We start from the raw sequence: 26,310 nt of genomic DNA on the forward strand, positions 1-26,310 counted from the left end.
TTCTCTGCCATGGGCCTGAGCAAGCTCAGGGTGGGGGTCGGGGGGGGTACTGGGCAGGTGTCCAGGAGGCCCTTTGTGACCCAAATGCCACATGGGTGCCCAGACATGCTGGTGGAACCCCTCTGGGTGTGTGGGCCCTGGAGGGAGGTCCTGAGTGATGGCTTGCCCACCAGGCCTCTCTTCTTCCCCTGGAAGGTCCTGTGTGGGGCTGAGTGTTCAGCTCCGTGGGGCACACAGGACCAAGACGGACTCTGTTTGGCACTGAGGACCTCGCTGACCAGTCCAACACTATACTGTTTTCTTGGGATGGGAAGGATTCCAGCGAATCACCCTTCGGTTCAGGCAGGGAAGATGGTCCCACTCTTCCCCCATTCTTCCTGCTGTGGTGCTGCTCTCTCTATACCCACCCCACCCCACCCCAACACTGTGCCTCCTAGGAGGCTTCCTAGAGCTGAGGGTACAGATACGTCCCCCTGAATACACCAGCACAAACCCGGCATTCAGCCCAGGCCCAGGACTGAGAGCATGGGTTCCAGCATGGGGTCTGTCTTGAAACTCACCTGGGCCCTCAGACAGGCTCCCCTTCTGGGTTCCAGTTGTCCGACCTGGGAACTGGGGACTTTTGACTTGACCTTCTAGGCTCCTTCTTGTCTGAGACCTCCCTTGCTCACTCTGGGAGCACCCAGAAAGGAGAGGTCTGGGGCTGGAATCGGGGCAGCATCTCTGGGGTGCATATGGGCAAGGCCACAGCACAACGGGGAGACCCGGATGACAGGTTCCCACCCACACTCCTCCTCAATCCTCTAGGCCGCCCTTCTCCAGCGCCTTACGGAGAGAGGCAGTGTCTCAGTGCCTGCCCTCGCCAGGAAAAGAATCCCAGCACGACTCAGTGAAGGGAGCTGTGAGGCTACAGACTGGCTTCACTGCAGCCTGTGGCCTGAGCTGGGCTGGGGCCCCAGGACTCTTCTGGAAGAACTGCTTGGCTCCAAACAGCCTTGCCTTTCCACCCTGTTGCTGCCAGGGGGCCCCAAGGCATGAAGCATGTGGGAGCCGAAGGGAGGTGGAGGGCTGGGCCCACCCCCATGTGGCTCCCCCGTGCCTGTCCCTGTCACAGTGGCTCACCGGCTCTCTGTGTCAGCATGTGAGCCAGGCACAAGGGCATTCCCATCTTATGGATCGGGAAACCAAGACCCAGAGCATGCCTGACCCAAAGTCATATAGACAGTGAATGAGGAGAATTGGCCTTGGCCCCTTAGGGCCCTGGTTCTCGCCAAGTACCTTGCCCGTTCTCACTAGTGTTGGTCCCCTAGGAAGGAAGGAGGCTGGCAGGGGCAGATGGGTGCAGAGATACTCCAAGAGGAGGGTGAGAGGTGCCCACCTTCTGCTTCTTCCTGCACCGACCTGCTGTCCAGGACCTCGGGGATACCCCACCCAGGGCAGGAGAGGGAGGGCTGCCCAGCCACGGGGCCTCCCTCCATCTCCCACTTGGACCCCGTTCAGCCAAGTACATTCTAGTCCCTTCCCTTCCTGGGAGATGCCACCCGCCTTCAGAAGTCTCTCCCACTTCCCATGGTCTCACTAGGCGTGGTGAACACATTCCTCCCGTCCCTGGGAGCTCCCTCACAGCAAGACGATGGTGCAGCCCCAGCACAGGCCGGGCATTCAGTAGGAACTCAATATGTGAGTAAGGCCTTCGGTGGCTGGTAGAGTGAGGGACGGTGTGAGGAAGGGAGGGGGTGGGAGTGTGAAGCTGCAGGAGGAGGGGAGGGGGAGGTGGGGGACCCTGAGTAGGGGTGAGTGGGCTAGAGCTACCGCTCCCGCCCAGGGTCTTCCCGCAGGGCTGTGGGCCCCTGGCCACACAGCAGCCTTGTCCTTGGGATAAACCCACCGGGTTTCCACACTGGTCAAGCTGTGGTCCTGACAGGTGGTGGCTGTCCTTCCCACATTCTGCTAGGGGAAGGAGGAAGCTGGAGGATGTCCCCTGAGCCCGACCTCGCTCTGGCCAGCCCAGCCTGGCCGGCCGCAGTGCTGAACCACAGAGTAGAAAATCCTTGTTTTATTCAGCCCAGGTCTGGGCAATCTTGCTCTGTGATATGGCCAAAATATAAAAAATAAAAACCAACAAACGACAAAATACCGTTGTAGAGAAGAGTTAAGTACAAAATTGGGCCTGGCATCCGGAATCCCTGTGGTTTCGGTCTGCGTTTGCTCCCTGAGGCCGGCAGGGAAGGATGCCTGTGGCTTCCAGCTGCCCCTGCCTGTGGGGTGGGGGCGGGGGGGCTGAGCCCCTTGGGCCGGGTCTGTCCTGGCAGGAGGCTTCCTGGGGGAGCCTGGCCGGCTTTGGGGAGTAGGGAGATTGACCGTCTGTCCATCTTCTGTGAGATCAGGATCTAAGGAAAGAAAGCGAGCAGTCAGTGGTAGGCTGTGGGACAGGTCTCCTTCCTTGAGTGTCGGCAAGGCGCCCCTTCCACGGCCCGGATCCCACATGGGAGGGAGGGCAGGTGCGGGTGGAACCCTCAGCCAGCCCCAACCTCCAGAAGAGGGGTGTCCCGGCCTCCCCCACCCACGCAGGGGCCATCTTGGCACCACCCCCTCCCCGTGCCCCAGGTTCCACAGTGTTCTCTAGGCCATTAGGAGAGCTACTACTGTCTGGGAACGCTTTCTTGTTTTTTTTTCTAACAAAGTACTTTTTTAAAAAAGCCTCCTTCCTCCTCTTCAGAAACAGGATTGCAAGCCACAGGCGTCAGTCCCGTGGCCTTTCTGGGAACACTGCGTCCAGCTTCCTGTGCCCTGGCCCGGCCGCCCGCTTGCGGTCAGGGTACCACAGACGCTCTAATGAGACTTGAGCCTTTCCAAGCACTTATGTAAAGGGCTTAGAAAGGAGGGCCTCCTCCCTCCCTGGCCCATAGGCCCCTGGGGCTGCTTCTCCGTCTGCCTTGTTGAGGAGCCTAGCTTGTGGCATGGCTGGGGATAGGGATGCTGTTTTATTCCACCCTTCCCGGCGGCGGCGGGCAGGACAAGAGGGACGTAGGCTCCCTGCCTCCCTGCACACCCCTTGGCCCTCTTTTCCTCTTGTGTGCCCCTTCCTTTCTTCCTCCTTCTCCTTCCACGGTATTGCTTCCCAGAAACCCTCTACCGTTTATGTGACCCCTGAATTGGGAATGGCTGAATGAGACAGGCCCTGGGGAGGGAGGGGGGTCAGAAAACCAGGCCTACAAAAGAGCCGCTGTGCTGGGGATGGGGCAGGAATCAGTTGTTTTAAATATACTCTGTGACCTGGACAATCTGATCAAATTCAGTTTATGAGGAATCTAATCTCTATACTGGACTAAAGACCGCTATTCTAATTTTTAATATACATGGGCTAGTGGTGGTGGTGGTGGTGGTGTTGTTGTTGGTGGTGTGTGTGTGTGTGTGTGTGTGTGTGTGTGTGTGTGACCAGTCAGCTTAGTGGTTGCAACTAAAGGGCCAAAGGGCTGTCTCTAAACAGGTTCTGACTTTGATACACAAAGTGAGCCTTAATCCTGGTCACACAGTGAACCCTAATCCCGGTCTCACGCTGAGCCCTAATCCTGGACATACACTGAGCCCTGACCCTGGTCACACATTGAGCCCTGACTCTGGACACACAGAGTCTTAATCCTGGTCACCCAGAGTCTTAATCCTGGTCACACACTGAGCCCTGACCCTGGACACACACTGAGCCCTGAGCCTGGTCACAGGCTAAACTTCATACCTGTCAATCATTAATAAGCATATGCTTTTGTCTCTCTGGGCCTTGAAATCTCTGCCATTTTCCCCCCAGATGATGGACTGAAGTTCTAGAACTAAGCCTGTTTTGTTTTAGTTTTTGTTTTAATGGCAAAGTGTTGATTTGAGCTGATTAAACATTTTAAATTCTCATGGAGTGGGGCAGGGGGTTTCTTGGTGAGTCTGTAAGCAGAAGGTCCCTCTGCAAAGTACTTTACCTGGGGAATCAGAAGAGAGGCTAAAGACAGATAGCCTGGAGCAGTGGCAACCAAAGTCCTGCCCCGGAGCCATGTGCCCAAGGTCTGGGCCAGAGTCCTGCAGTTTCCAGTACACCCGGGCCCAGCCACTGGGGGAAGCTCGTCCCAACCAGAATCAGCTCTAATCTGGGGCTGTTTCATTGAACGCACTTGACAGAGACACAGCTGCCATTCTCTGGGCACCCTCGGAAGGGTTCTCTGACACCACACAGCAGGCCTTTCAATCTTTTAATCTCCCAAGCCTGAATGGGAAGGGTCTCTTTTGTAGTTGAGAAAAGGAGTTCAGAGAGATGAGGCGACCTGCCCGATGTCACAGCTCAGAAGCTCAGAAGCAGGACTACAGACTTTGCCCCAGTTACACTGCCCCTGCCGGTCCCCCGCTCCTCCCCGTCTGAGAAAGCTTAGGGAGCCACACCATCTGGGCCCAGAGCCCCACCAGGAGCACTCAACTGGGGTTGGCAACGGACAAGGCTCTTCGCCCTGAGTGGTTCAAGTGGCCCCATTTGTTCCCCCGGGAGGACAGGGACTGCATGGAGAGGATGACGGGTGAGCACTTACTGGACGATTTTGCAGTTTGTTGTAGAAACATAGCGACCTGTGTAGTGAATGTTGCATCTCACCACATTGTTGGTGAAGTCCGACTCCAGAACAATGTACTTGGGGTTCACATGGACCTGAGGAAGAAAGGACACCAAGGGAAAAGGGATCCGGTCAGAGAGCCGCCCTTCACCTGTTCACCAGGGCAGGTGGTAGAGATGCAGACAGACAGACAGACAGATGCGGAGGGGCCAGAGGGAAGGAGATGGATGGGAGGGCCAAGAACGACTACTTGAGACTGAGTGCTATGGAGACAGAGATATGCTGGTGCAGAGACGTGGAGAGATGCAGAGAGAGGAAAGAAGAGATCGTGCGTGGTTGAAGAAAACAGCACCAGGTCGCTCCTACTGGAAGATGGGAGGCTGCCCCAGACCCAGAGCCTAGGCCCAGTGGGCCCTGCGTGGGGCGCTTAGGGTCAGAGAGTTTGAATCTCTGCCCCAGAGGACACAGCAGTGAACGAGAGGGGCTGAGCAGGGATCCTGAGCCTGGTCTCCCGAGTCCGAGTCCGACACCCTTTGACCACACATGTCTGTCAAGATGACACAGGCTAAGGCTGTCCCCTGTCAGGTGGCATTTCCTAGCCTGGAGCCAGAATGTCTGACACGGAGTTCATGGCCCAGGTGTAACCTGTGCTTTTTGTCTGGAAAAGAGCTGTTGGGACACAAGAAAGCCTTCAGAATGTTGGATTAACGGTGGGGGGAGGGGGCGGGCTGTACCAGGGGCGGCTACACCCAGACTTAGAGTTGCAGAATCTCTAAGAACATGTTACTTTTAAACCCTTTACTCTCCCCCCACCCCCAGGGCAGGAAGTGTGGGCTACGGGTGTGGTTTGAATCCCGAGTGCCTGGAACTCAGAGGGCCTGTGTACACATGTGGTGAGTGGCTGGACATGGGAAGGAGAATAGCCCCACCAACCCTGGCCCTGGTCTGAGGCTGAGCAGAGGGGCTGCTGAGCCCGCTGGGAGCCACCAGGTTCGGGGCATGACCAGAGGCTTCTGGGTTGCCTGTGTTCCCAGTGCAGCTTTCCCAGCAGGCCGCGTTCACGCAGGTCAGCGTGCCTCCCAAGCCCCTCTTCACTGCTCACTGCTCTGTGTAGTGCTTAGGGTGTGGAGCGGCGGGTCCGAGGGCCCACAGGAAGGTTCCCCGCCCTTGCTTCGCACCTGCACAAAGGAGGAGGCCATGACGCCCTGGTCCCGGAGCAGCATGTGTGGATGTACCACACTAGGCTATGTGTCCTTGACATGCTTTTCTCCTTGTACCCACCCCGCCTCAGGGGAAGTGGCATTGGAGCAAGCCGACATTGGAGAAGGGGTTCAGGCCAGAAGGGACTCTTGGTCCCAGGAGCCTTTGGCTTTGCAGATATCCCTGTGGGGAGCGGGAGGTCTCTTTCGAGCATGGCGATGTCCTCTCGCAGATGGCACAGAGCCTCCCCTGTCTGCAGACAGGGGGTGCACCCTGTAGTGTAGCTTTCCTAGTCCTCTGTCCCCTAGGGAAGACAGTGTCACTACCCCCTCTAGTGGCGCCACACCTAGGCCGAAGGTTCATTTTCTTATAGAAAGGGAGGCTCTGCCTGCTTGAGGCCAATACCCTCCAATGGGAAGAGGACACCTCCACGTGATGTCCAGGCTGCTCCACAGCCGGGGAGGAGGGAATGCCCTAGAGGCCAGAGCACATCCCTGGGGCAGGGACATGGAGCGGGAGGGGCAGGCAGGAGGGAGCGCCCTGGACCAGGAGGCCCACCTTGAGGATGTAGTTCCCAGGCTGCACATCCGTTATGTCAATCCACTGGCAGTCGATGTCCGCATTGTAAGTGTCATAGCAGCCGGGGCTCAGACCCTGGGAAGAGGGACAGGAGTCAAGGCTGGGGTGCTGGGCCCTGCTCAGAGCCACTCCAGCAGTCTGGGCCCCTCCTTCCTCCCTTCTAGAGCCCACTGGGTAGATGGACCAGACAGAAGATAGGGAGGCATAACAGCCAGCTGGGAGGGACAGAAGGAGGGGGATGCCTGGGGAGTTGGACAGAGGAACAGATGAAGAGACAGACAGGCAGGATAGACAGATGTTCTGTGGATACCTGGACAGACTGACAGAAAGGTACATTTGGGTGGACAAACAGGCAATGGAACACCATGTCATCTAGAATTTGTTGGAATGTTCCTTTCTTTCCACAGGCGGACTCGCCTGGGAGCGATGCAAGAAGGGCTGCCGTGGTGACCCGATGACGGGTGAGAAGACCCTTGTTGCCATGGAGTGGAGTGGCCAGGAGCCTTGGCACAGGCCCAGCTGGGCATTGCTCTCTGCTCCCCCACCCCCCTCGACCCTGCTCCCCTGGGCAGGGCTTTGTCCCCAGACCCCTAGGTCCCCGCCTTGGCCCTCTTGCCCGGCCCAGACCTGCGTGTGAGACGTGCACGCGTAGCGCTTGAGGTTGCCGAAGTCACAGGTGCTGTCCTCCAGGCAGAAGCTGGCCTTGTGGCCCTCTGCCACCTTCTTGCCTGTGGCTGCATCCAGCAGGTCATAGTGGCTGAACTCATCCATGCTGTGGTAGTGTCTGGGGGCAGAGCACGGGAGGAGAGACAAGGGGGCCTAGTCACCCCTGCGCTTTCTGAGACGGGCCTGGAGAGCCTGCTGTGACCCAGACTCCTGACCATCTGGGCTCCTGGGGCTCCTTGGTCCCCTGTGTCTCCCAGGGCAGTGTCTCTGGGGCTGCTCCCAGCCAGATCACCCAGGGAGAGCACCTCCTCTGGAGCCCTTGCTGGGCTCCCACCTGGGCTAGCCTTCCTTGGACCATTCCCTGTATTCTAGACATTCCCCCTTAAAACCCATCCTCCTCTGGGGAGCTTTAGCAAAGGAACTCTTGCCCGGGGGGCGGGGGAGTGGTGTTGGTGGGGGAGTGGTGGCGCTGTGGACCCTGGCAGGCCCTCGCACCAGCATGGGCTCCGCCCTGAGCACGGAAGTGGGGGGAGGAGCTCAGGCACCAAGGCCCCGCCCCATGGGAGGGGCCCGACTTACTGATGGCAGCTGTGCCATTCCCACGTGTGCCTGGGCCGGTTGGGGAGGAAGTCCGCGGTGCCCTGGTTCTTCACGCGCTGGGGGAAGCGTAGCAGCACCCGCACGTCATAGTCGGTGGCCTCCGGGGTGTAGGCTGTGCTGCAGGGACAGGAGGGGAGACCGGAGTGGGGCTGGATCCGGGGGACACCGAAGCCCAGAATGGGCCCACCATCCCTGAAGTTCCTCTCCACTGACTCCCTGTCCTGTGGCGGAGGCTCAGGCCTCTCCCCATCTCTCCTGAGCGCAGGGGAGAGGCTGTCCGCTTCTTTCTGGCCTCCAGCCTGTGGCCGGCAGCTACCAGGAAAGCCTTGCTCAAGTGGCATGGGGCCTAACCAGGACAACCGCACCTGCTGGGGACAGCCTGGGGGAGGGGGTGGGGAGAAAGGCATATAGAAATCTTTGGAGGGCTTTTTGAAAGTGGCCCTATCCAGGAGATTCTGATAAGGGGACAGAGCCCTGACTGTTGACCCAAGTACGCCATCTCTCAGGTGCGGCTCTTCAGTGTCAAAGCCGTTTCAGTTTCCCAATCCTGTCTGCCCTGCTGCTCCCCCACACATCCTGGGGTTCCAGCTCCAAACACTGTTTCTCGAGCAGACTTCTCTCCTGCTAAGCTATACTGTTGCGCGTGTTTGACCCAGAACTCACCCAGCCTCCTAGGCCTAACTCAGGTTCCCTCCTTCAGGAAGTCTGCCTTGATTGCCTCACTCACAGTCCTCCTGACTGCCTGTGAGCTCCAGCAGCACCTCCTGTGGCCCAGCCTGATACCACAGGCCCCGTGGGCTCTGTTAGTGTGACTAGGCCACCTTTCCCTGACTGCAAAGCTGCCAGGACTGAGAGGGGCTTTGTAAGAAAAGGAAGGGAGAGAGGAAAGAGGGGCAGCAGCAAGGGGGGGTGAGACAGACAGCCCAACACAGACACAGACACACATGTGTGCAGGGACTGACCAAGGCTCCTCCCCTCCCCGGAGGCCTGCTGACAGCTGTCCTGGCTGGCCTCAGGGGCACTTCCTGGCACTCCTGAAGGTCTGGGTCCTGAAGCCAGAGGCAGGAGGCAGCCAGTTGCAGGGATTAGCTCGCTCTCCGAGAGGACGTCTCCTGTCTGCCAGGACATAAGGCCCTTGGCCTTGTCTGGGGGAGGCTTGGAATCCGTCTGTGTCTGGGTTGGAACAAAACATCCTCCTTCCCTCTGTTCAGCTCAATCCTGCCCTTCTGTTGCTCAGCACACCGTGGGAACCCATCAGGGCCTAGGTTCGAGGCCCAGCTTGGCCACAGACTCGCGGTGAGACTTGGAGCGAGTCCCTTTCCTTGTCTCCGTTCGGCGGCAGCCTGTGCGCTGGCTGCGCTCTGCGGCCCGTACTGTTGATGATCGCGGAGAGCCCTGCCAGCTCAGCCTCAGTTCTGCTGGGTCTGTGCCCTGCACCCTGCTCCCTAGCCCGTCTGGGAGCTCAGGCCTGGGCCCGCAGGATGCTCCGTGAACATGGGATGGTAATTTGTCTTTGACTCAAAACTCCTCAAAACTCAGTCTTGGTGGGCTGCCACAGAGGCTGTGAGGTGCTCCCTGCCGGAGGGATTGCAGCGGGAGTCGGATCACGATGCCCTCTTCCCGGGGACAACTGATGAGACCACACCTAAATGCCCAGGCCAATAGAGTGGTATAGTGGACCCCCTGATCTGCGGTCTCCTTTTCCCTGGTTTTGGTTACCCGTGATCAAGGGCAAGATGTTCTGGGCCAAGGAAGCAGTGAGTGAAGTCACATTCTGGTACAAGCAACTTAGGTCATGATGGGCAGATGACACCTTGCAGGTGAGCTACCCGGAGCGGCGGCAGTTCTGTAAGTGGGAAAATGCTGAGAATCTGACAGCCTTCCCGCACACTGAAGAGTAAAAGCCAATAAAGCATTCAAATGCAAAAACAAAAATAGGGCAGCAAGTAACAAAGAAAAATAGGTGCTCTCCAGCATAGAAGGATGTCAATAGACAAGGCAGGCCGATGTCATCTTTAACAAATTCTTTCAGCACAGGGAGATGGCCCCTCAGCTCAGGTATTTGAGCAGAACGTTCGTGGTTCATACATTGGGAAGCAAGCTCGGCAGGCGATAGGATCACCCAGGAATTAGGGAGAGCTGGCGGGGCTCCCCTTCCACAGTCTTGCAATGTGGTCTCCTTGCCCTCTCTCCCCACTGAGGCCTCTGTCATGGGTGCCCTCTGCCCCGGCTGGAGAGCCACACCTGTCCTCTGTGGGGACGGCTCCACACTCCCACCCTCTATCCTGAGGTCTCATTCCCCGCACTGGGCTTCCCTGCATCCTTGTGGGAGCACCTTCTCATGAGGGAGTGGGAAGGTTCTAGTCCTCTCTTTGCTCCTCGGCAGCCTGACTGGAAAAACACATACCTTCAGGGCTGGTGTGAACAAGTTCCCTGTCTCATGACCTCTATGGAAATGCTCACTTGTCCCTTTCCCCTCTTGGTTCCCTGGGGGTAGGCGAGACTCCCAGACGAAGAGGTCAGGGTCCCGAGAGGTTGAGGGGTTCGGCCAGGGTCATTCAGCTTGTGGGCAGCCTGACTGGCACAAGCACAGGCTCGGGGGACTCCCCAGAGGCCATCCCCATGTTCCACACTTCAGCCTCGGCCCCTTACCTGGCCAGACACTTCTCCTCCGCAGCACAGCGCAGGGAGTAGAGATGGGCTCTCTGCACATAAGTGGAGGCTTGTACGTAGTTGGGGTCTGGGACCAAGTCGGGGAGACCTGGAGGTGGAGTGGGAGAGACGGAGGAGGGGGAAAGAGTTGGCGTCAAGGGGTGTCAGGCTGGCCGCAGCTAATGTCCAGAGACCCCTTCAGCCACAACTGCCCTTTGTCATGCTCCTTCCTCCGTATAGGCTGTCACCTCCTCCAAGAAGCTACCTAACCAGAGCTAGGGGCATTGATTGGAACAATTCCCCCTGGGCTCAGGTGTGGGCCAGGGAGGTCAAGGAACTGGGGCTCACTTCTGGAGCCCCGTGCTATGGGAACTTCTGAGATCCCTGGAAGACCTGGGATAGGAGCAAAGCCTGGGAGGCAGGCCGGGGTCTGGTGAGCCAGAGAACAGGAAAGGGTATACTTGGCAGGAGAGCCGCATGAACAGGGGCCTGGAGGCAGGACTGAGCGAACCAAGCAATTTCCTGACAGAGGCACTCCCTCCATGTCCTCGTTCCCCAGGCCTCTGGACACCAGCCTCCAGATGCCTTCTTGCATTCTTCCCGAACCACCAGGAGAGCCCTGGGCTCTGGCCCCAAGTGGCTCCCAGAGAGCTCACGGGCAGAGCCAGGTGAGTGGTGGTTGGCACAAGTGGGGTGGGCAGAAAGGGAAGGGCGAGTGGGAAAACACATCCCCAGAGTAGGCTGCTGACGGGGCATGATTCTCGGCCTGGGCACCTAGCCTGACCTTCTCAGGATTCCTTTCTTCTTGCCATCGGCCCCCAGACCTGACCGCACCCTCCTCTGTCTGCAACCCGAGGGGCCTGGCAGCCTCCTCTGCAGGGCCCAGGGGAAGTCTGGAGTCTGCTCAGCCCCTGTGATCACTTGCTTCCCAGGACAGGCGAGAGCCAGGGGCCTGTCCCTCCGCACCTCCCCTACCCAGGGAGCGGGTGGATTATTTGGAATTAGAAGAAACCAAACTCAGGTGTCCAGACCCCGTCCGCATCGGAATAGAGAAGGAATGATCTGATGTGGCTGCTGGGAGCACAGGAGCTGGTGGGACCCCGGGGTGGGCTGGGAGGTGGGCAGGGGGACCCCGAGCCCCTGGTTCTCGCCCAGCTTGGCCGTGGACTTCAGGGTGAGTGAGCCTGGGGCTTCTCCGTCCCCTCCACCCCCCTCGCTCCCAGGATTCCAGTAGTTAAGGGAGGACATGAGGCTACAGGTCGCTCTTCAGTTTCTTTCAAGACCTCTGCTCTCCAGGGACAAGTAAGGTGCGGGAATTCGAGTCCTGCCAAAGCATTCCGGCCCCTCTTCTTGCTGCCAAAACCCTCTCGTCGGCTTTCGGGTCCCGAAGGTGAGGCAGACACCCCCGCCCCCCGCCCATCCCCTCGGCTCTGAGCCCCCAGCCCACTCACCCCAGGCCTGGGCCCCATGCGGGAGGCCGGCCCCGAAGCCAGCGTGATCTCACCTACTCGGAATGAAGAGGAAGCTTGGAGCACAGGGTGGGTGGGGATGAGGTGGCTCCTGGCTGAGGGGGGCGTCTCGGCCAGCCGAGGTCCCATTACTCAAGCTTCAGGAATGCCTGCAGTCATTTCCCAGGGGACCGTTGGGCCCTCAAAGCAAGGGCCCACCTCGCTGCCAAGCTGTTTCTCACCCTCTGGTATCCGGAAGCCTCTGGTGCGGGGAGGTAAGGAAGACAGGAGCAGTCCCCTTCCCCATCATCAAAGTGCCTCTCCCGCAGCAACGTGTGGGGGTGGGTTAGCCTGGCCGGAAGCCTCATGAGACCCAGTATTTGGCACCAGATGGCCTGCCTCCCCCACCCCAGGCCGGGTTTTAATAAACAGTGTGCAGATGGCTCCTCAAAGCTTTTCTGGCCCGACCCTTCCCCTCCAGGCCATTCCATGAGCTGGCTGGGCAGTCCAGCAAGGTTCCAAGAGCCAGCTGAGTAAGAGGCCAGAGGTACTGAGGCCCAGCAAAGGCTGGTGCCCCTTCTGGCTTATGGCTGAGCCCCGACCCTGGTCCTATACTGAGCCTGAACACACCGCAGTTAGATCCTATTAGCAACTCAGAGCCTCGAACCCATTGTTTGTCCCCAGAGTATGTATTAAAAACTCTGTATTTGAAACACTTCTTAAGGAATTGCTTTGACATCATGAATCCTTTTTACTGTAACTGAGTGGGTTTGGTTTGGTTTTGTAAGCTCCAAAGCCATGGGGGAGGGGCCTCTGTATTGTCTACATGTGGGGATTTGGAAGGAAGACCATGGACAGACACCTCAGAGCTGGTCCTCACAACCTGAGCTCTGGCCCTGGCCCTAGATACCATTTTCCTCTTATTGTTGAAGAATCTCAGATTCACAGGTGCCTCCTGCTCCAGGAAGTCCCCCCTGACTGGCTGTGATATTCCAGACCATACATAATATCTGTCTCACCACTAGATGTGTCTTGATCTTTAGTTGGATTTCATTGTATTTACCTGGATTTACTTCCCTCCAGACTCTGCACTCTCTGAGGGCAGGGACTGGGTCCCACTCACACTGTTGGCAGGCAATGCACCATGCTTTGGGGCTGACTGCCTGCCCATCATATTGGCCTCTCTCAGGCAAGTTTCTTTCATCCTAAGTGGCTTTACTGTTCCAAAGACTGGGTGTGCTCTGTAACCTGTCCCCTGCAAGGCACGAGGGCATACAGAGGTGCTGGAGGGACCAAGGATCAGAGAAGGCAATGAATTTGCCCATGGTTGCACAGCAAGTAGGGGGTAGCCCTAGGAGAAGCTCCACACCCCCTCCTAGCTCTCCGCCTATCATTCTTTTTATAAAAATGAGCTTTCTGGAAGTGTAATCTAGACACAGAAATGCAGACTTAAGGTATACAGTTTTGGTAAGTTTTAACAAATGGTGCCCACTTGGGACCACGCCCATCATCAAGCTCTGTACTGTTTCCATCATCCCTGAAAGTTCCCTGCTGTTCCTTCCTGGTAAATCTCCCTTTCCTCCACCACCCCAGGTAACCGTTACTCCTCTTTTTCAATCACCGTAGATAGCTATGCCTTTTCTAGACCTTAAGTGGAACCACTCCTACCATTCTTTTCTTTTCTTTGTTCCGTATCTCTGACCAGCACAGGGGTCCCATGTTTCCCCTAACAGGCTCCTCTTGGCCACGCTCCACCTCTGTCACACTAGGGAAGCTGCTGGAAGAGAGTAGCCTTGGGAGTTCAGGTGGCCTCTCCTTACTCCTTACTCCTTACTCCCTGTCAGAGGAGGGGACACCCCCGCTCTCCCTGCAGAGGTCCCTGGGCACTGCAGGCCCCTCCCTCAGCTGGAACAATGCCTCCTGCTCCGCCTGCTCTCCTATGAGGCACTGCATCAGCTTATAGGAGCAGTGGGCCCTCAGGCTTGGGCTCTCAGCCCCTGGGGGGACTGAGGAGGTACCCCTGTGTTGTTAGAAGTGAGGTGGGGAAGGTGTAAGCAGGGGCTTGTGGATGTAGGGAGAGGGGACTGGCTTGCTGTTTCTGGCTTGGGAGGTCCAACCGGGCCTTCTGGGCATGATGGCCCATGTTGCCTGAAGTGTCACTACAGTGGAACCATGTGCCCATCCCCCATCCCAAGAGGTGTGCGGAAGATCCCCGGGAGAAGGTAAGAACAACACTCAGTCGTGAGGATGTCATTTTGAGGAGGGGCTGGGATCTTTTATCCAGAATATATGGAATCATCCAGCACTGGGACCTGGCACTGGAGCCTCTAGAAAGTGGGTTCCAATGAGAACACCTCCCAGAGATCCCCATTTCTCTAAATGCAGACACTGAATTAATTACAGTTCTAACGTCTGAGCAAACTAACCATTATTGCTGGTCTGGGTTAGGCCCCTCTGACATGTCCTCGGACAATTTGTGTTTCTGTATACAACCTGCAGTGTATTGGAGGCAGGCATGCATTCTTGAAACATTATAAATGAGATTGTCTTAGAATCACATTCCACTTCTTGATTTTTCCATCAACGTATAAACTAGGGTCTACCTAGCTCATGATTTGTCATGGCTAGATAGGGCTCCTAGGGAGTGCCCTCTGTGGCCCACTATGGCCAGTCTTCCAGGGTTGGGTCCCAAGGTGAGACCAACCATGGACAGTCTTGGTGTATGGTTTGCTGAGGCTACCCAAAGGGTCCCTGGTCACCATCAGCATCCTGCCATCCCCTCCCGAGAGGGAGACAGGAGCCTGGTGGCTTACCCTCCTCTGCCACAGAATTTCTGTGGGACCCAGGGCCGGCCCGCCCCCTCTCCAGCCCCCACTGCCTCCATTCGTCCAGCTCTGCTTGTCCTCTATCCCATGCAAAGCCTGGAAGGGCTCTGGCCAAGGCCCCTGTGGGCACTGTTCCCCAGAAGCAAAGTGCTGATCGTGGGGGCTGGACACACAGGGACTCGGGCTGTAGAGTCCAGACCAGGGCTGGACGAACACAGAGGCAAGAGCAGTAGAGGCCCCGGGGATGGCTGAAGCCAGGCTTCTCTGCAGGGAAGGGGCTGGGTGTAAGTGAATCGGGGTCCCAAGGCCATTCTGCAGGCAGCCCTGGAGGCACCCTTGCCCCCATCAGACCCTCCTGGGCAGGGAAGACCCAGAGCCCGGGATAAGGACCTTCTGCATTCCGCATTCCTGCTCCAACCCTGGTGCTTCCTCTGAGGGTGATGCAGGCCCCTTCACTAGGCCCTCGGGACCAGCCTGCCATGCTCCCCACCCCAGGCTGGCCCCTGGGTCAGCCTGCAGGAACCTGAGGCCTATCTCCCTTTTCCCTGGCAGGACCCGGTTGGGGCCTTCTCCGGAAAAGACACCAGAAGGCAAGTTTGCCCTCTCATTCAGTCCCTGGGTGGATAAACCCTAGGTCCGGTTTCCCCACCTGGACGACGGAGACTACGCTAACCTGCAAAGGAGCCGTGAGGAGGAGTTCGATGGCTCCCCAAAACACCTGGAGAGAAAATACTTTTCAGGAGCTCTTTCTTCAGTCTCTTCCCCAGCCTCGGGCAGGAGCCCAGACCTCTTACAACCTCTGCAGACGATTCTTCAGCAGCCAGGAAATTCTCCCACTGTCTGACCTAAATCCTTCCTGCTTCAGAAGAACTCTGGTCCCTCCCGCCCGGCAGCTCCTGGAGACTGCCCAGTGCAGAGGGCCTGTGGTTGCGTTCCTGCCGCTTGCTCACACCTCACCTGTTTCCCTCTTGGCTTCCCCCTTTTTGTGGGTTCCATAAACCTTGGCCCCTTTGAACGCTTTCCTCTCCAGGCCTCCTGCTCCCAAGCCACAGAGGAAGGAGCAAGGAATGCAAGAGGGCCCTAATCTCTTGAGTCTCGGGGGCTGGAGGATAAACAAGGTCCAGCAGGAACCGGTCAGCGGGCGGGCGGTGAGAGCTGTGTAGGGCGGGATGTTTTGGCTCAGCAGCCAGACTCTGAAGGAGCCCTGAGGTGGGGAAAAGGGGCAAGCTCACAGAGTTCGGCCTTGCATAAAGAGGAGACGACAGGGCCTACAGACTGGGAGGAGCTGGCAGCTCCGAGCCCTGTGAACTCGTCATCTCGTAATCAGGCCATGAGACTGTCTGGGCTGGCCCGGAGGGGCTGCACCTGTGTGATGATCGGGTGGGCAAGGTGGCTGTGGGATTCCCTGCATCCTGCCGGGAAGGGGCAGTCCCAGCCCAGGCAAAGGAGCTGTGACAGCTCTAACACCAGGCTCAGAACCTGCAAGGGCTCCCCGCCGCCTACAGAATTGGGCCCTGACTTCTCAGGGCGGCAGCTAAGACCTTCCGTGGTCTGGCCCTACCAGAGCCTTCTAGATCTCATAGCCTGAAGGGTCAGGAGGCAGCTCCCTCGCACACCAGACCTCTCCTGCCCCAGCCCCTGAGGCATATTTTGGAATTCTGCACACACGAGGGCACACGCTTGCACACACACACATGACCTTGCAGGGGTTCACAGTCTTTAGGCCCCAGACTTGTCAGTGCTGACTACCCCCCCGCCAGCACACATCTGCCCCGCTCAGTGGGTGGAGACAGTCCAGGGGCCGTGACCACCTTATCCCTCCTTTGAGGGCCCAAGTCTGAGAAGGGGATCTGTGAGGGTTTATTCGTCTCAGCGACCACGCCGGACATGGGCTGGGGCTGAGCTGGGAGCAGGCTGACATAAACCTCTGGGAGGTCAGCTGCCTCCTTGCACACCTCACTCCCTCACACTCTCCCCGCCCTGTGAACACAGGTCCCTGCTGCTTTCTGCTCACCTGCAGGTCTGCAGGGGCCCCCCAGCCCTGCCGCCAGGAGCCTTGGTGGATGCTTCTGTCCCCCGGGTCTCTCCCTGCCCCTCAGGCCCTTCACATTGACTCGAACTTCCATCTTTCTTATAAAACCTGCTCAACCCACTGCCTTCCCCTCTCAGCCCATGGCAGCTTTATCCTTCCAGCTGCACAGGCTACAAACCTTTGTGTTCATGCCTGACCTCTTTTTCTTACACCCCATGTCCAACCCATAAGGAAATCCCAACAGCTCCATCTCCAGACTAGATCCTGAACCTGACTTCCTACAACCTCAATCGTTAGCCTGCCTGGTGCCATCACCCCTGCCAGCATCTCTCCACCAGCCTCCCCACTGCCTATCCCAGCCCTGCGGTGAGGGGCCCTGTTTAAATGTCACTGCCCAGCTCAAAGCCTGCAGTGTTACCTAGTGCAGGGGGCAAAAAAGCCTAAGTCCTCCACGGTCCCGTGGCCTTTCTGCTCTGCCTCTTATCACACCCCTGACTCCTGTCCTGCTCTGCTCCAAACAGACAGGAACACACTTGAAACCCCCAGGGAATTCCTGCCTCCGGACCTTTGCACTGGCTGTTTCCCCTTCCTGGAATGCTATTCCTGATCCCTGCATGCCTCACTCATTCTACTCCGTCTCTGCTCAAATGTCGCCTTCAGGAGGCATACCTTAACCATCTTTGCAACCTGCTCCCCCCCTCCCACACCAGATCTTAGTTATCTCTATTTTCCCACAGTCCTTAGCACATTCTATTATTTCCCTATGTATTATTCTATGCAGGAAAATATGTCCGCAAAGGCAAGGGTTTTGTGTCTTTCTTTTCATTAAGGAAGATTCAGCTCTGGCCTGTGCCCAGCACACAGTAAGACACTCAGTAAGAGTTCCTGAGTGGATGAATCTCCATTCAGGGGAGGGACTGCCCTTTGCCTGCTACGCAGCTGTGGGCCCAGGTGTCTGCACATAGCAGGTGGGAGCAGGAGAGATCTGTGAGAAGGTGGTGGGTGGGGGATGTCTTGTGGCCTGGTTTCTGGCCGCTGTGCTGAGGCCTTCGTAAGGACAGGCCTGGCTCTGGCACACCCCCGACTTCTCTGTGCATAGCCTGGGCCTGGCCCTTGTGGGCCCTGGCGACCACAGGCACAAACACCTGCAGGGCCTTATGGCATCTGTCTGCGTGAGCAGACTTCATTACCAAGCAAAGGTTGGCACTGATTCCAAAAGTTTTTTCTTTTGAAAGAGGATTAGGGGTGCCTGGGTGGCTCAGTGGATTAAAGCCTCTGCCTTTGGCTCAGGTCATGATCCCAGGGTCCTGGAATCAATCCCCGCAATGGGCTCTCTGCTCAGTGGGGGGTCTGCCCCCCCCCGCCTGCCTCTCTGCCTACTTGTGATCTGTCTGTCAAATAAATAAAAAAAATCTTTAAAAAAAAAAAAAGATTAGCTTTATAATTGGAAAACCCATGGTTGCTGTTGGTCTACAAGCAGGAGGAGAGGTGGGTTGTCTGTCTCCTGAGGCTTCAATGGCAGAGGCCTCTGGGAACTTACATTCCCCACCTGAGACCCTTCCTGCTCTGGCGTTCGGACACAGCCCATTTCCAGGTGACAGGGAAATAACCAGTTCCTGAGTGCTCGTCAGCAAGGGAGAGAGGGACCCAGGCCCAACTGTGGCCCCGTAATTCTGAATCCATACAGAAAGGCCCTCTGGGTCCAGCTGCCTCGGGAGAGGAGGCTGGTAGGTCAGAGCAGGGGAGGGGACCAGACCCAGCCTCTCCTTCCTGCTTCTGAGCTGATGGCTGCTCTGCAGGAATGCCCGGCACGGGAATTGGAAGCAGGTGTGGGCTTACGGGCGGACCACCCACCTCCTCCCCCACTTCCTCTCCTGCCATTCCAGTGCTGCCCTGGGGAGTTTTCCATGTGTTCTTGGCTTGGACAGGAGTGGAGTGGACTCAGGCTGGGACTGCTGGCAGTGTGAGTATGAGTGTGTGCACCTTCAGAGCTGAGAGAACACTGAGATGGGGACCCCTGGGGTTAGGAGAAGAGGGAGGAGGCAGGATGCCCCTAAGGCCCTAATGATTCCCACCCTGCTCTGCTACCACCCCAAAGGCCTGTGGGGCCTGCAAACTTAAGGCAAAAGTCCAAATTTTGGCTTTCTGGGGTTTTAGATCTGAGACAAACAAGGAGACAGACTTTCCCTGAGGGGCAAGAAGAGAGAGGCTTCAGCCGTCTAGCAGGAGAGAGGGATGGCCTGGCTCCGAGTCTGGCTCTCATCCATGGAGACCTTGGATGACTTATGAACTTCTGTGGCCTCGGGCTCCTGGTCTGTGGTGGGGGAGAGGGGTAGGCGGGAGGAGGCGAGCAATAACCCTATCTACCTGCTGCCCTGGGTTGCTGGCAGCACTAAATGAAAACATGAAAATCCAATGCTTAGCATTGTGTCTGGTGCACAGTCAGTGTTCAAGAAATACTAGTTTTGGTGATTGTTACTTAAAATAGGAGTCCTCTCTTTTTGTGGGGATGGTCCAGTTTGGGTCTCGGGGAGAGAGGATGTGGCCTTGCAACCCGATGATAACAGAGGAGACAGGAAGTCTGCCTGAGAGGAGACTGCTCGGGACACAGCTTGTTTGTTCTGACACTAATGACTTTGGCCAAACAGGGGAGGAGGAAGAGGACCCAGGTCCCTCTGTGTCCACAGCCTGTCCAACTTCTCTCAACAGCTTCCTCGGCCTGAAGGCTCCATTTCTTTCTGAAGGAGCATCCAGGACAACCTCAGGGAAGGAAGAAGGGAGGCTGAGCTAAGATCCTGGCTCTGCTCGTCACCAGTGATGTGACCCTGGACAAGCCACTTAACCTCTGAGAACCTCAGTTTGCTTGTCTGCAAAATGCGGCTGGTGAATACTACCTAGGGTTGACTTGAGGATTAATGGACTTGAACCGTAAAGTTCCAGGAAGGGTAGAAGACACCGAGAAAGCACGATATAAGCGCTTGTGACAAAAGTGTTCTGGAGTCTAGAGTGAGAACGGCAAGCCTTCGCAAACACCACACCGGGAAGGGACTCTGTTTCCTAAGCCTCGCAGGTCTGCTGGCCTGACAGCCCGTCCCAGCCAGGGCCCGGCACAAACTGGACAGTCAAACAGCTTAGGAGTGAATAAACCAGGTGTGCAGCAGAAGCAAGAATACATCAAATTAAACAAAATTAGGTCTGGGGGTTAGGAACTCGGCATGGGGGTTCATGCGGGACCCACAACCTGGTTTCACAACTAAGAGGCTGTGTGAACAGCAGCGAATGAGCCTGTCGCCTCATCTATGAGATGGGACAAAGATTGGTACCTGGCTCGTGGGGTAGCTGCGGGGACTAAGGGTGGCGACGTGCAAAGTGCCCACAAATGCCAGTGTCAGTCTCCCTCCCCTGGTTGCAGCTGGGGAAACTGAGGCCCAGAGAGCCACTGGAGGAGGCCGAGGCGCTTGGCCTGACCCACCTGGCTTGCAGATGGCATGTGGGTCCTCCTGGGGTCATCTGGGTGCCGTGCAGAGATGACAGGCTGGGCCTGAGCTCTGGCTCAGCCATGTGGGCGGGGAGGCTGCCCTGGGTGCCAGAGGAGCACTGTGCCCCCTCTCCGGGAGGCCGTGAGTGACACTGCACAGTTTAGCCACCCGGCTCAGTGGGTGCTCCTCAGCAGATAGCCTGCTTGTTATTATCATCCCTGACCTGGGGCTTGAACTCTGGATGCTTTGGGGATAGAGGCCAGCTTCTACTTTTCTCTCCATCTACTCCAAGCCTGAGGAGGTAGGAAGGTGACCTGGAGAAGGGGAGGTGGGGGTCGGGAGCTGGCCCAGGTGTAGGGGGGGGCAGGGAGCCAGGGCTACTGTCAGGGATAAAGGGGTCTTGTCTGGCTTCTTGGGTGCAGGAGACTAGATGGAGAGGGGAGGACACTAGAACACCTCTGGGTGTATGGGGAGGTGCAACCTCCAGGCTGGGGAGTGATCTGGTTCCCATGAGGCTGTGGTGGTATGAGACGGTGAGAAAGAAAGGAAGGAGGTGCCCCTACTTTTGGAGCAGTAGGCTAAGGCATTTATTTTGACCTGAAGGCCTTCAGGGGCCCCAGAACTTTCTTGAGCAGGAGAATAATGTGGTCAGCTCTGTAGAGGGACTGGCCAGGGAGAAGCTGGGAGCAGGGGAGCAGGGGAGCCGGGAGGAGGTAGCCAGGGCTTCCTCCTGGGCTTTGATTGGTCGTGTGGGGATAGGGTTGGAGGGCCATGCCAGGCAAGGCTGGCACAGCTATCCATCCGCGAGGCCCAGGAGAATGGCCAGGGAGCCTGCTCCATATTGTTTTCACAGGGTTTCCAGGACCGGTGAAGCAGGCCAGGAGTGGGACGGGGAGGCCTGGGGAAAGAGCTGGGGTCTTCAGGGACCAGGAGTCACCTTAGTTGGTCCAAAGACCACCAGCTCAGAAAAGCTGAGGCCATGAGGGGATGGGGTGGGGAGGGGGCAGTGGGCAGGGGCAGGGATAGGAGGCCAGGAAGGGAGGGCCTGGCCATGGTGGAGGGAGAGGCACAGTGCAGGAGACACAGCTAGGCTTGGGAAGCCGCCGGCCACCCTCCAGGCGTCTGCACGGATTTGCTGAGAGCCAGGCAAAGTATGTGACCCTCTCTGGGCCTCTGTTTCCTGGTCTCTCCAGTTACAAGTTTCAGAGTTGGAGACAATGGGATTGCAGGAGGCCCGGGCAGCCCCAGCACTGGGTGGGAGGGAAGAGGGTGCAGGCGCCAGAGGAATAAACCCGGGCTCTGGACAGACGCTTGGAAACCGCCCAGACGTGGAGGGATGTGGGCGGAGCGCACATGTGTTTGGTGTTGTGAGGACACATCCACGCCCACACGCACATAGGCTGCCAGCACCCAGCCTCAGACCCCTGGGTGTGTGGCCAGGAGAAATGAGGTCAGTCCCAGAGAATCTGCCCTGGACTCCCACACCAGGCCTGGGGGTCTGATCTCAAGCACAAGGCTTGGCCTTCTCTTAACTGGGATTTTCCATGGTCTGGGCCTAGCAGGGTGGGAAGGGGGAATCAATGATGAGAGAGAAGATACTGCTCCTTCCTTGGTCTGTGAGCCCCAAAGTAGCCTGTGCCCCCACACTCCCTCTCACCCCACACACCACGCCCCCGCTCCCATGACTAGGGGAAGGAGCACCTGGAGGGTGCTGATGGCCCTTACCTGCAGCAATGCACAGGTACCTCCTCCTCCGGGAAGTCCTCCCTGAGCCCCCAGCCCCTGACTGGGGAGACCCTTCGTCTGGGCTCCCCTAGCTCATGCCTCCAATGCCTGCCCAATCACAGCACTCATGTGTCCCTTTTGCTATGCCTCCCCTGACCCCCAGCAGGGGTGGAATGTGATGCTTACTAGCACACTTTTAAGCCCAAACCAACTATGGGGCTCAGGGTCAAGACTGGAGACTCTGATAAGCACCAAGTACCCTCACTCCAGACATGGCCTTAGCCCTGGCCGGTCGCCTTTGAACTTTAAGAACCGTCAGGCCAAAGAGGGTCCCTAGAAAACCCCACTGGTTTGGCACACAGAGGCTGAGGACCAGGCTTAGCTCTGCCGGTGGTGCTGTAGCACTGGAAACCTCCGATTTCTCCCATGCCCAGAAGTGGGTCACTTCCATCCGAGCCCCACTCTGAGGTCACAGAGCCTAACAAAGCCACTGCGAAAGCTTAGTACCCTATAAGGTGGGATGCCCTCTCCTCCAAGGAGCTCTAGGAGCAGATGATGCCCAACTTAGAGCACCCTGCTTCCAGGATGCACAAAGTCTCAGTGAGGACCAGATGTGGATGGGGCCACGATGGGCAGGAGGACACAACCTTCATCACATCCCACAAGCCCCCCCCCCCGCCCCAAAAATCAGGCTCCTGCCCCGAGGCCCCTGCAGGTTCTGCAATTGGGATTCGGCATCCAACTTGAGTGCTATGCCCTGGATGTGAGGCAGTGGATGCTACCAGTGGGGACACTCCTCTCCCCTAGCCTTGGGCTCCAGCAGCCCCACAGAGACAGAACCACGTTGCCCCTCTCCCCCTCGTCCCCTGCGCAGTGGCCTCTCACCTAGGTCCGTGTGGCTAGAGACAAACCAGCAGTCCCTGAGCTAACCGAGGTAGAGAAGCAAAGGTTGGGGCTGTGCCCCTGTGCCCCTGGGCCCTGCCGGGTTCAGCCCTCACCTGGTGAGCCTGGCCCGGCAACCTTGGAGTCGGGCAGAGAACTGGGGCACTGACTGCAGCCTGATGGGACTGAATGGAAAACCTTTGCTGAAGCTGACTTTGGGCTTGCAGATACAGAGGCAGAAAGGGGAACTCTAGGACAGCAGAGGATGGGCCAATAGCCATCTAGCCTTGGCCAGGCCCCTAGTGGGCCCTTACCACAGTCGCCCCCCTGTGTGTGGAGTTCTCTGTCTGAAGATGGAGAGTTTCCCCTTCGCTGTGTTCTTATGTACAGATGGTTTGGGCTTTCCCAAGACCAGGTCATATCTTCACATCCCCCCTTCCCCCAGAAAATACCAGAGGGAGGCTTGTCTACAGCTCCCTCCCGGGGCTCTCCTCCAGGACCGGCACTGCAGTGAGAGTGAAATGAGGGAGCTACTGGCCTGGGCACAAAACACTCAGCGACCACGAGAAGTAGTATTTGCGGCAACACTTTTAAAAATCAAGATCAGTGCCAGAAAAATCTGTGATGAACCAAATATCAGAATCTCACATAAAGACAGGATCAGTTTGCTTCAAGCTCCAGTATGGCTTTGTATGGCACCGTTACTAATTCTACGTAAAAGCTGGATCTTTTGCTCATCACAGTGTCCCCTGCGCTAACTCCTGTCATCTAGTCTGGACTCCTGCCTTGAGCCAGAGCGGCCTCCCTAACCTTCTGCTCATCCAGGCCAAGCTCACAGATGCTAGTGACTGGGACCTTGCCACACCTCCAGGGGCATCCCCAAGGCCTTTCTGACCCTGAAGACCCAGGTTTCTGATGCTGATACTTCCTGCTTCCCCCTGCAAGGCTGGCATAGGGGCATCTCCAGAGCTGGAAGTCAGGCCCTACTGAAATGATGGAGGGGCAAGGAGAAGCACTCCTTCCCTTTGTGCCCAGAGGACCCACTCCAGGTCTGGAAGGTGCTTCAACCTCAAGCCCAGCCAGTCCCTCCACCCCCGACCCCTCCAGCCAGGGTCAGAGCCCAAGCCTGCCTGGCCAAATCCTGCAGCTAATGATGCGTGGACCTGGGGAGGTCGGGAGGTGGTACACACGGTGACTGTCGAGGTGGGGGGCCACTTAGCTCAGGGGAGGCCCACGGACCGCGTGGCTGTGGCCTGGCCGTGACCGCAGGGCGGCCAGCGAGGCACTGGACGGTACTCACCGCGGCCGTTCTGGTTCGGCCGGTACACGCTGCCCACACTGAGGCGGCCCTGCTGCGCGCCGCTGCGCTCCCCTCCTGGCGGGGGTGCGTCCGAGCTGCGCACGGGCAGGTAGGGCGGCTCCAGCACTCGGAAGGGGGGCTGCGGCTCCACTGCCCGCGGCGGGACGTAGGCCTCGGGCGGCACGTTGGCGTAGGGCGGGTACCAGCCGAGGCGGGGGTCGCCGGCGTAGGCACCGCCACCGCCTCCTGTCGCCGGCGGCGCGTCGGGGCCCGGCTCCGGGTAGGCCTGCTCGAAGCCGGTGGTGCCCTCGTGGTAGAGGCTGTGCGAGTAGCGGCGGTCCAGGCCGTCGGCGGGCTGCGGCGGCGGCGGCGGCGGAGCGTAGGGCCTCTCCGGCGCGGGGTAGAAGGTCTGCGGCGGGTACTCGGGCTGCTCCTCGCCGCCGCCGTACTCCTCGTAGCGCGCCCGCGGCTGGAAGGGGTAGATGACCCCAGCCGAGGCCACGGCCGCCGCCCCGGCGCCGCCGCCACCGCCGCCGCGGTAGTACACATAGCCCTGGTCGTAGGTCCGCGACGCGGGGTCGTAGGTCTCGTACTGGCTGACGAAGGGCGCCTGCGGGTAGGGGAACTGCTGCGGGAAGGAGGGCGGCTGGCGGTAGGTGGTGGCGAAGGCCGAGGCCGAGACGGAGGAGGCGGAGCCCCCGTGTCGTTGCTGGGAGACGGAGGTGCGGACCCGGGCCATGCCTGTGCTGTCCCCGACGGCCACCTCGCGCCAGTTGTCGGGCACCTGGCCGAAGCCGAACGGGTGGCGCGCCTGGCCGCGCACGGTGTCCGAGCCGACGCGCCCCGGCAGGGGCAGCGTCGGGGCCTGCCTACGCCGGAGGCCTCCTTGGCTGCGCCGCTGAGGGGCCTGGGGAGCGCCGGCCAGCAGCACCCGGGAGCTACTGTCGGTGCGCTGTGGCCCGGCCGGCACGTACTCTGAGCCAGAGTTGAGCAGGCTGTACACCTGCCCGTTGTTCTCCCACTGAATCAGCTGCCGCCAGCGCCCCGCGTCCGAGCCCTGTCCCGGCCGCGCCTCCTGACCGTGCACCAGGACGCAGAGGCAGGCGCCCCACACCAGGGCCCCCAGCTGCCAGCCAGCTCGGGCTAGAGCCATCGTGGCCCCTCTGCAGCGGCCTGGTGGACGGAGAGGCTCTCAGGAGTGTACTCCTGTGCGTGCTTCTCTTCCCACGGCCTCGAGGACAGGAAGGCTCCTTGCCTGCCTGGGCTCTAGCTTTGTCCATCCTGGCCTTGTCCCGAGCGGGACGGCTCCTCCGATGACAGCATTTCGAGGCCAAGGGGTCAGGGCAGGGCAGGGGCGGTGCCCAGGGCAGCACGAGGCTCTCTGCAGGGCACCGGACAGGCAGGACTGCCTGGGAGACTTAGATGGCCAGCCCGGTACTGGCTGGCCGCTGGGCAGGCGCTTTCCCACTCTGAATGAATAAGCAACAGGCTGGGAGCGTTGGGAGGTTTCAGGCAGCCTAGTCCGCCTGCTGGGGCCTCCTCCGCGGGGCCCTACGGCCCGCCGGGTTTTAGCTATGCTGCTTGTCCCACAGCTGCTGTGCTCCCTCAGTCTCTGGAGCTTCCAGCCAAGCTGCAGACCTACCTCTGAGGAAGGGAATGAAGCAGGGACTAGAAGGGGGCCTCTGGGGGTACAGGCAGAATGTGGCTGGGGTGTCAGCATCCCTAGGGCCCTTTCCACTTTGGACCCAGCATCCCTGGTCTCACCTTACCTGCTTCTCTGGGCTTGAATGAATGAACCCCCAGCCTCTCCCCAGGACCCCCTGAGCTCCCCTTCCCCGAAGTCAGTGCTAAAGGCCACCCTCCTTGTTGGTGGGCCTCCCTGAGGAGATGCTGAACCTAATATTGGACCCCAGGGGCATCTCAGTTGCTTAGGCCTGAGTACAAAGGGGCTGGAGCTTCAGCTTTTTCCTCTCTTGGCACATCTCTTGTGCTTACTCTCTTAATCTGTAGAATGGGCGTATGCCCTTGTGCTGACTAGAACTTGTGAAATCATGGGAGAGGTCAGCCTCTTATGCATCGCATCAGGGAGGTTTCTGCTCTGTGTCTCTTGAATCCTGAGTATGCCCATGGTTAAAATGCAAGCCAAGGGCTGTCTTTGATATGGCACAGCATAGAACAGCAGGAAGGGGGACTCAGGAGAGCTAGGCCTAGTCGTGATGCTGGGATTAATTCGATGGTTGATCTTGGGGAAGCTCCTTCTTTACTCTGATCAATGGAGGATTAGACCAGATGGTCCCCAAGAGTGCTTAGGGAGTTTCTCAGTCCTCTCTGACCAT

At 58.3% G+C, this 26,310-nt stretch overlaps 1 protein-coding gene across 1 annotated transcript; it reads right to left on the reverse strand.

The window, feature by feature from the left end:
* Positions 1-2,041: 2,041 nt before the first annotated feature.
* On the reverse strand, positions 2,042-25,466 carry LOXL1 (lysyl oxidase like 1). The gene is made up of 7 exons (XM_059371859.1): positions 23,975-25,466; positions 10,284-10,392; positions 7,611-7,748; positions 6,993-7,149; positions 6,345-6,440; positions 4,566-4,681; positions 2,042-2,390 (listed from the first exon to the last, which is right to left on the reverse strand). The coding sequence occupies exons 1-7, from the start codon at positions 25,125-25,127 to the stop codon at positions 2,384-2,386; spliced, it is 1,776 nt and encodes a 591-aa protein (XP_059227842.1). The 5' UTR covers positions 25,128-25,466; the 3' UTR covers positions 2,042-2,383.
* Between the last annotated feature and the right edge of the window lie 844 nt (positions 25,467-26,310).

Source organism: Mustela nigripes, chromosome 13, assembly GCF_022355385.1.
Source record: "Mustela nigripes isolate SB6536 chromosome 13, MUSNIG.SB6536, whole genome shotgun sequence".
Classification (NCBI taxonomy): domain Eukaryota; kingdom Metazoa; phylum Chordata; class Mammalia; order Carnivora; family Mustelidae; genus Mustela; species Mustela nigripes.

Excerpts from the sequence above, each read along its gene's own strand:
- LOXL1 (XM_059371859.1), bottom strand. The coding sequence starts at position 25,127 with ATGGCTCTAGCCCGAGCTGGCTGGCAGCTGGGGGCCCTGGTGTGGGGC. Across the intron at positions 6,441-6,992 it reads CGTGCACGTCTCACACGCAG|GGTCTGAGCCCCGGCTGCTA; the intron begins GTCTGGGCCGGG and ends CCCTCTTCCCAG. Across the intron at positions 4,682-6,344 it reads CTGGGAACTACATCCTCAAG|GTCCATGTGAACCCCAAGTA; the intron begins GTGGGCCTCCTG and ends TTTCTTCCTCAG.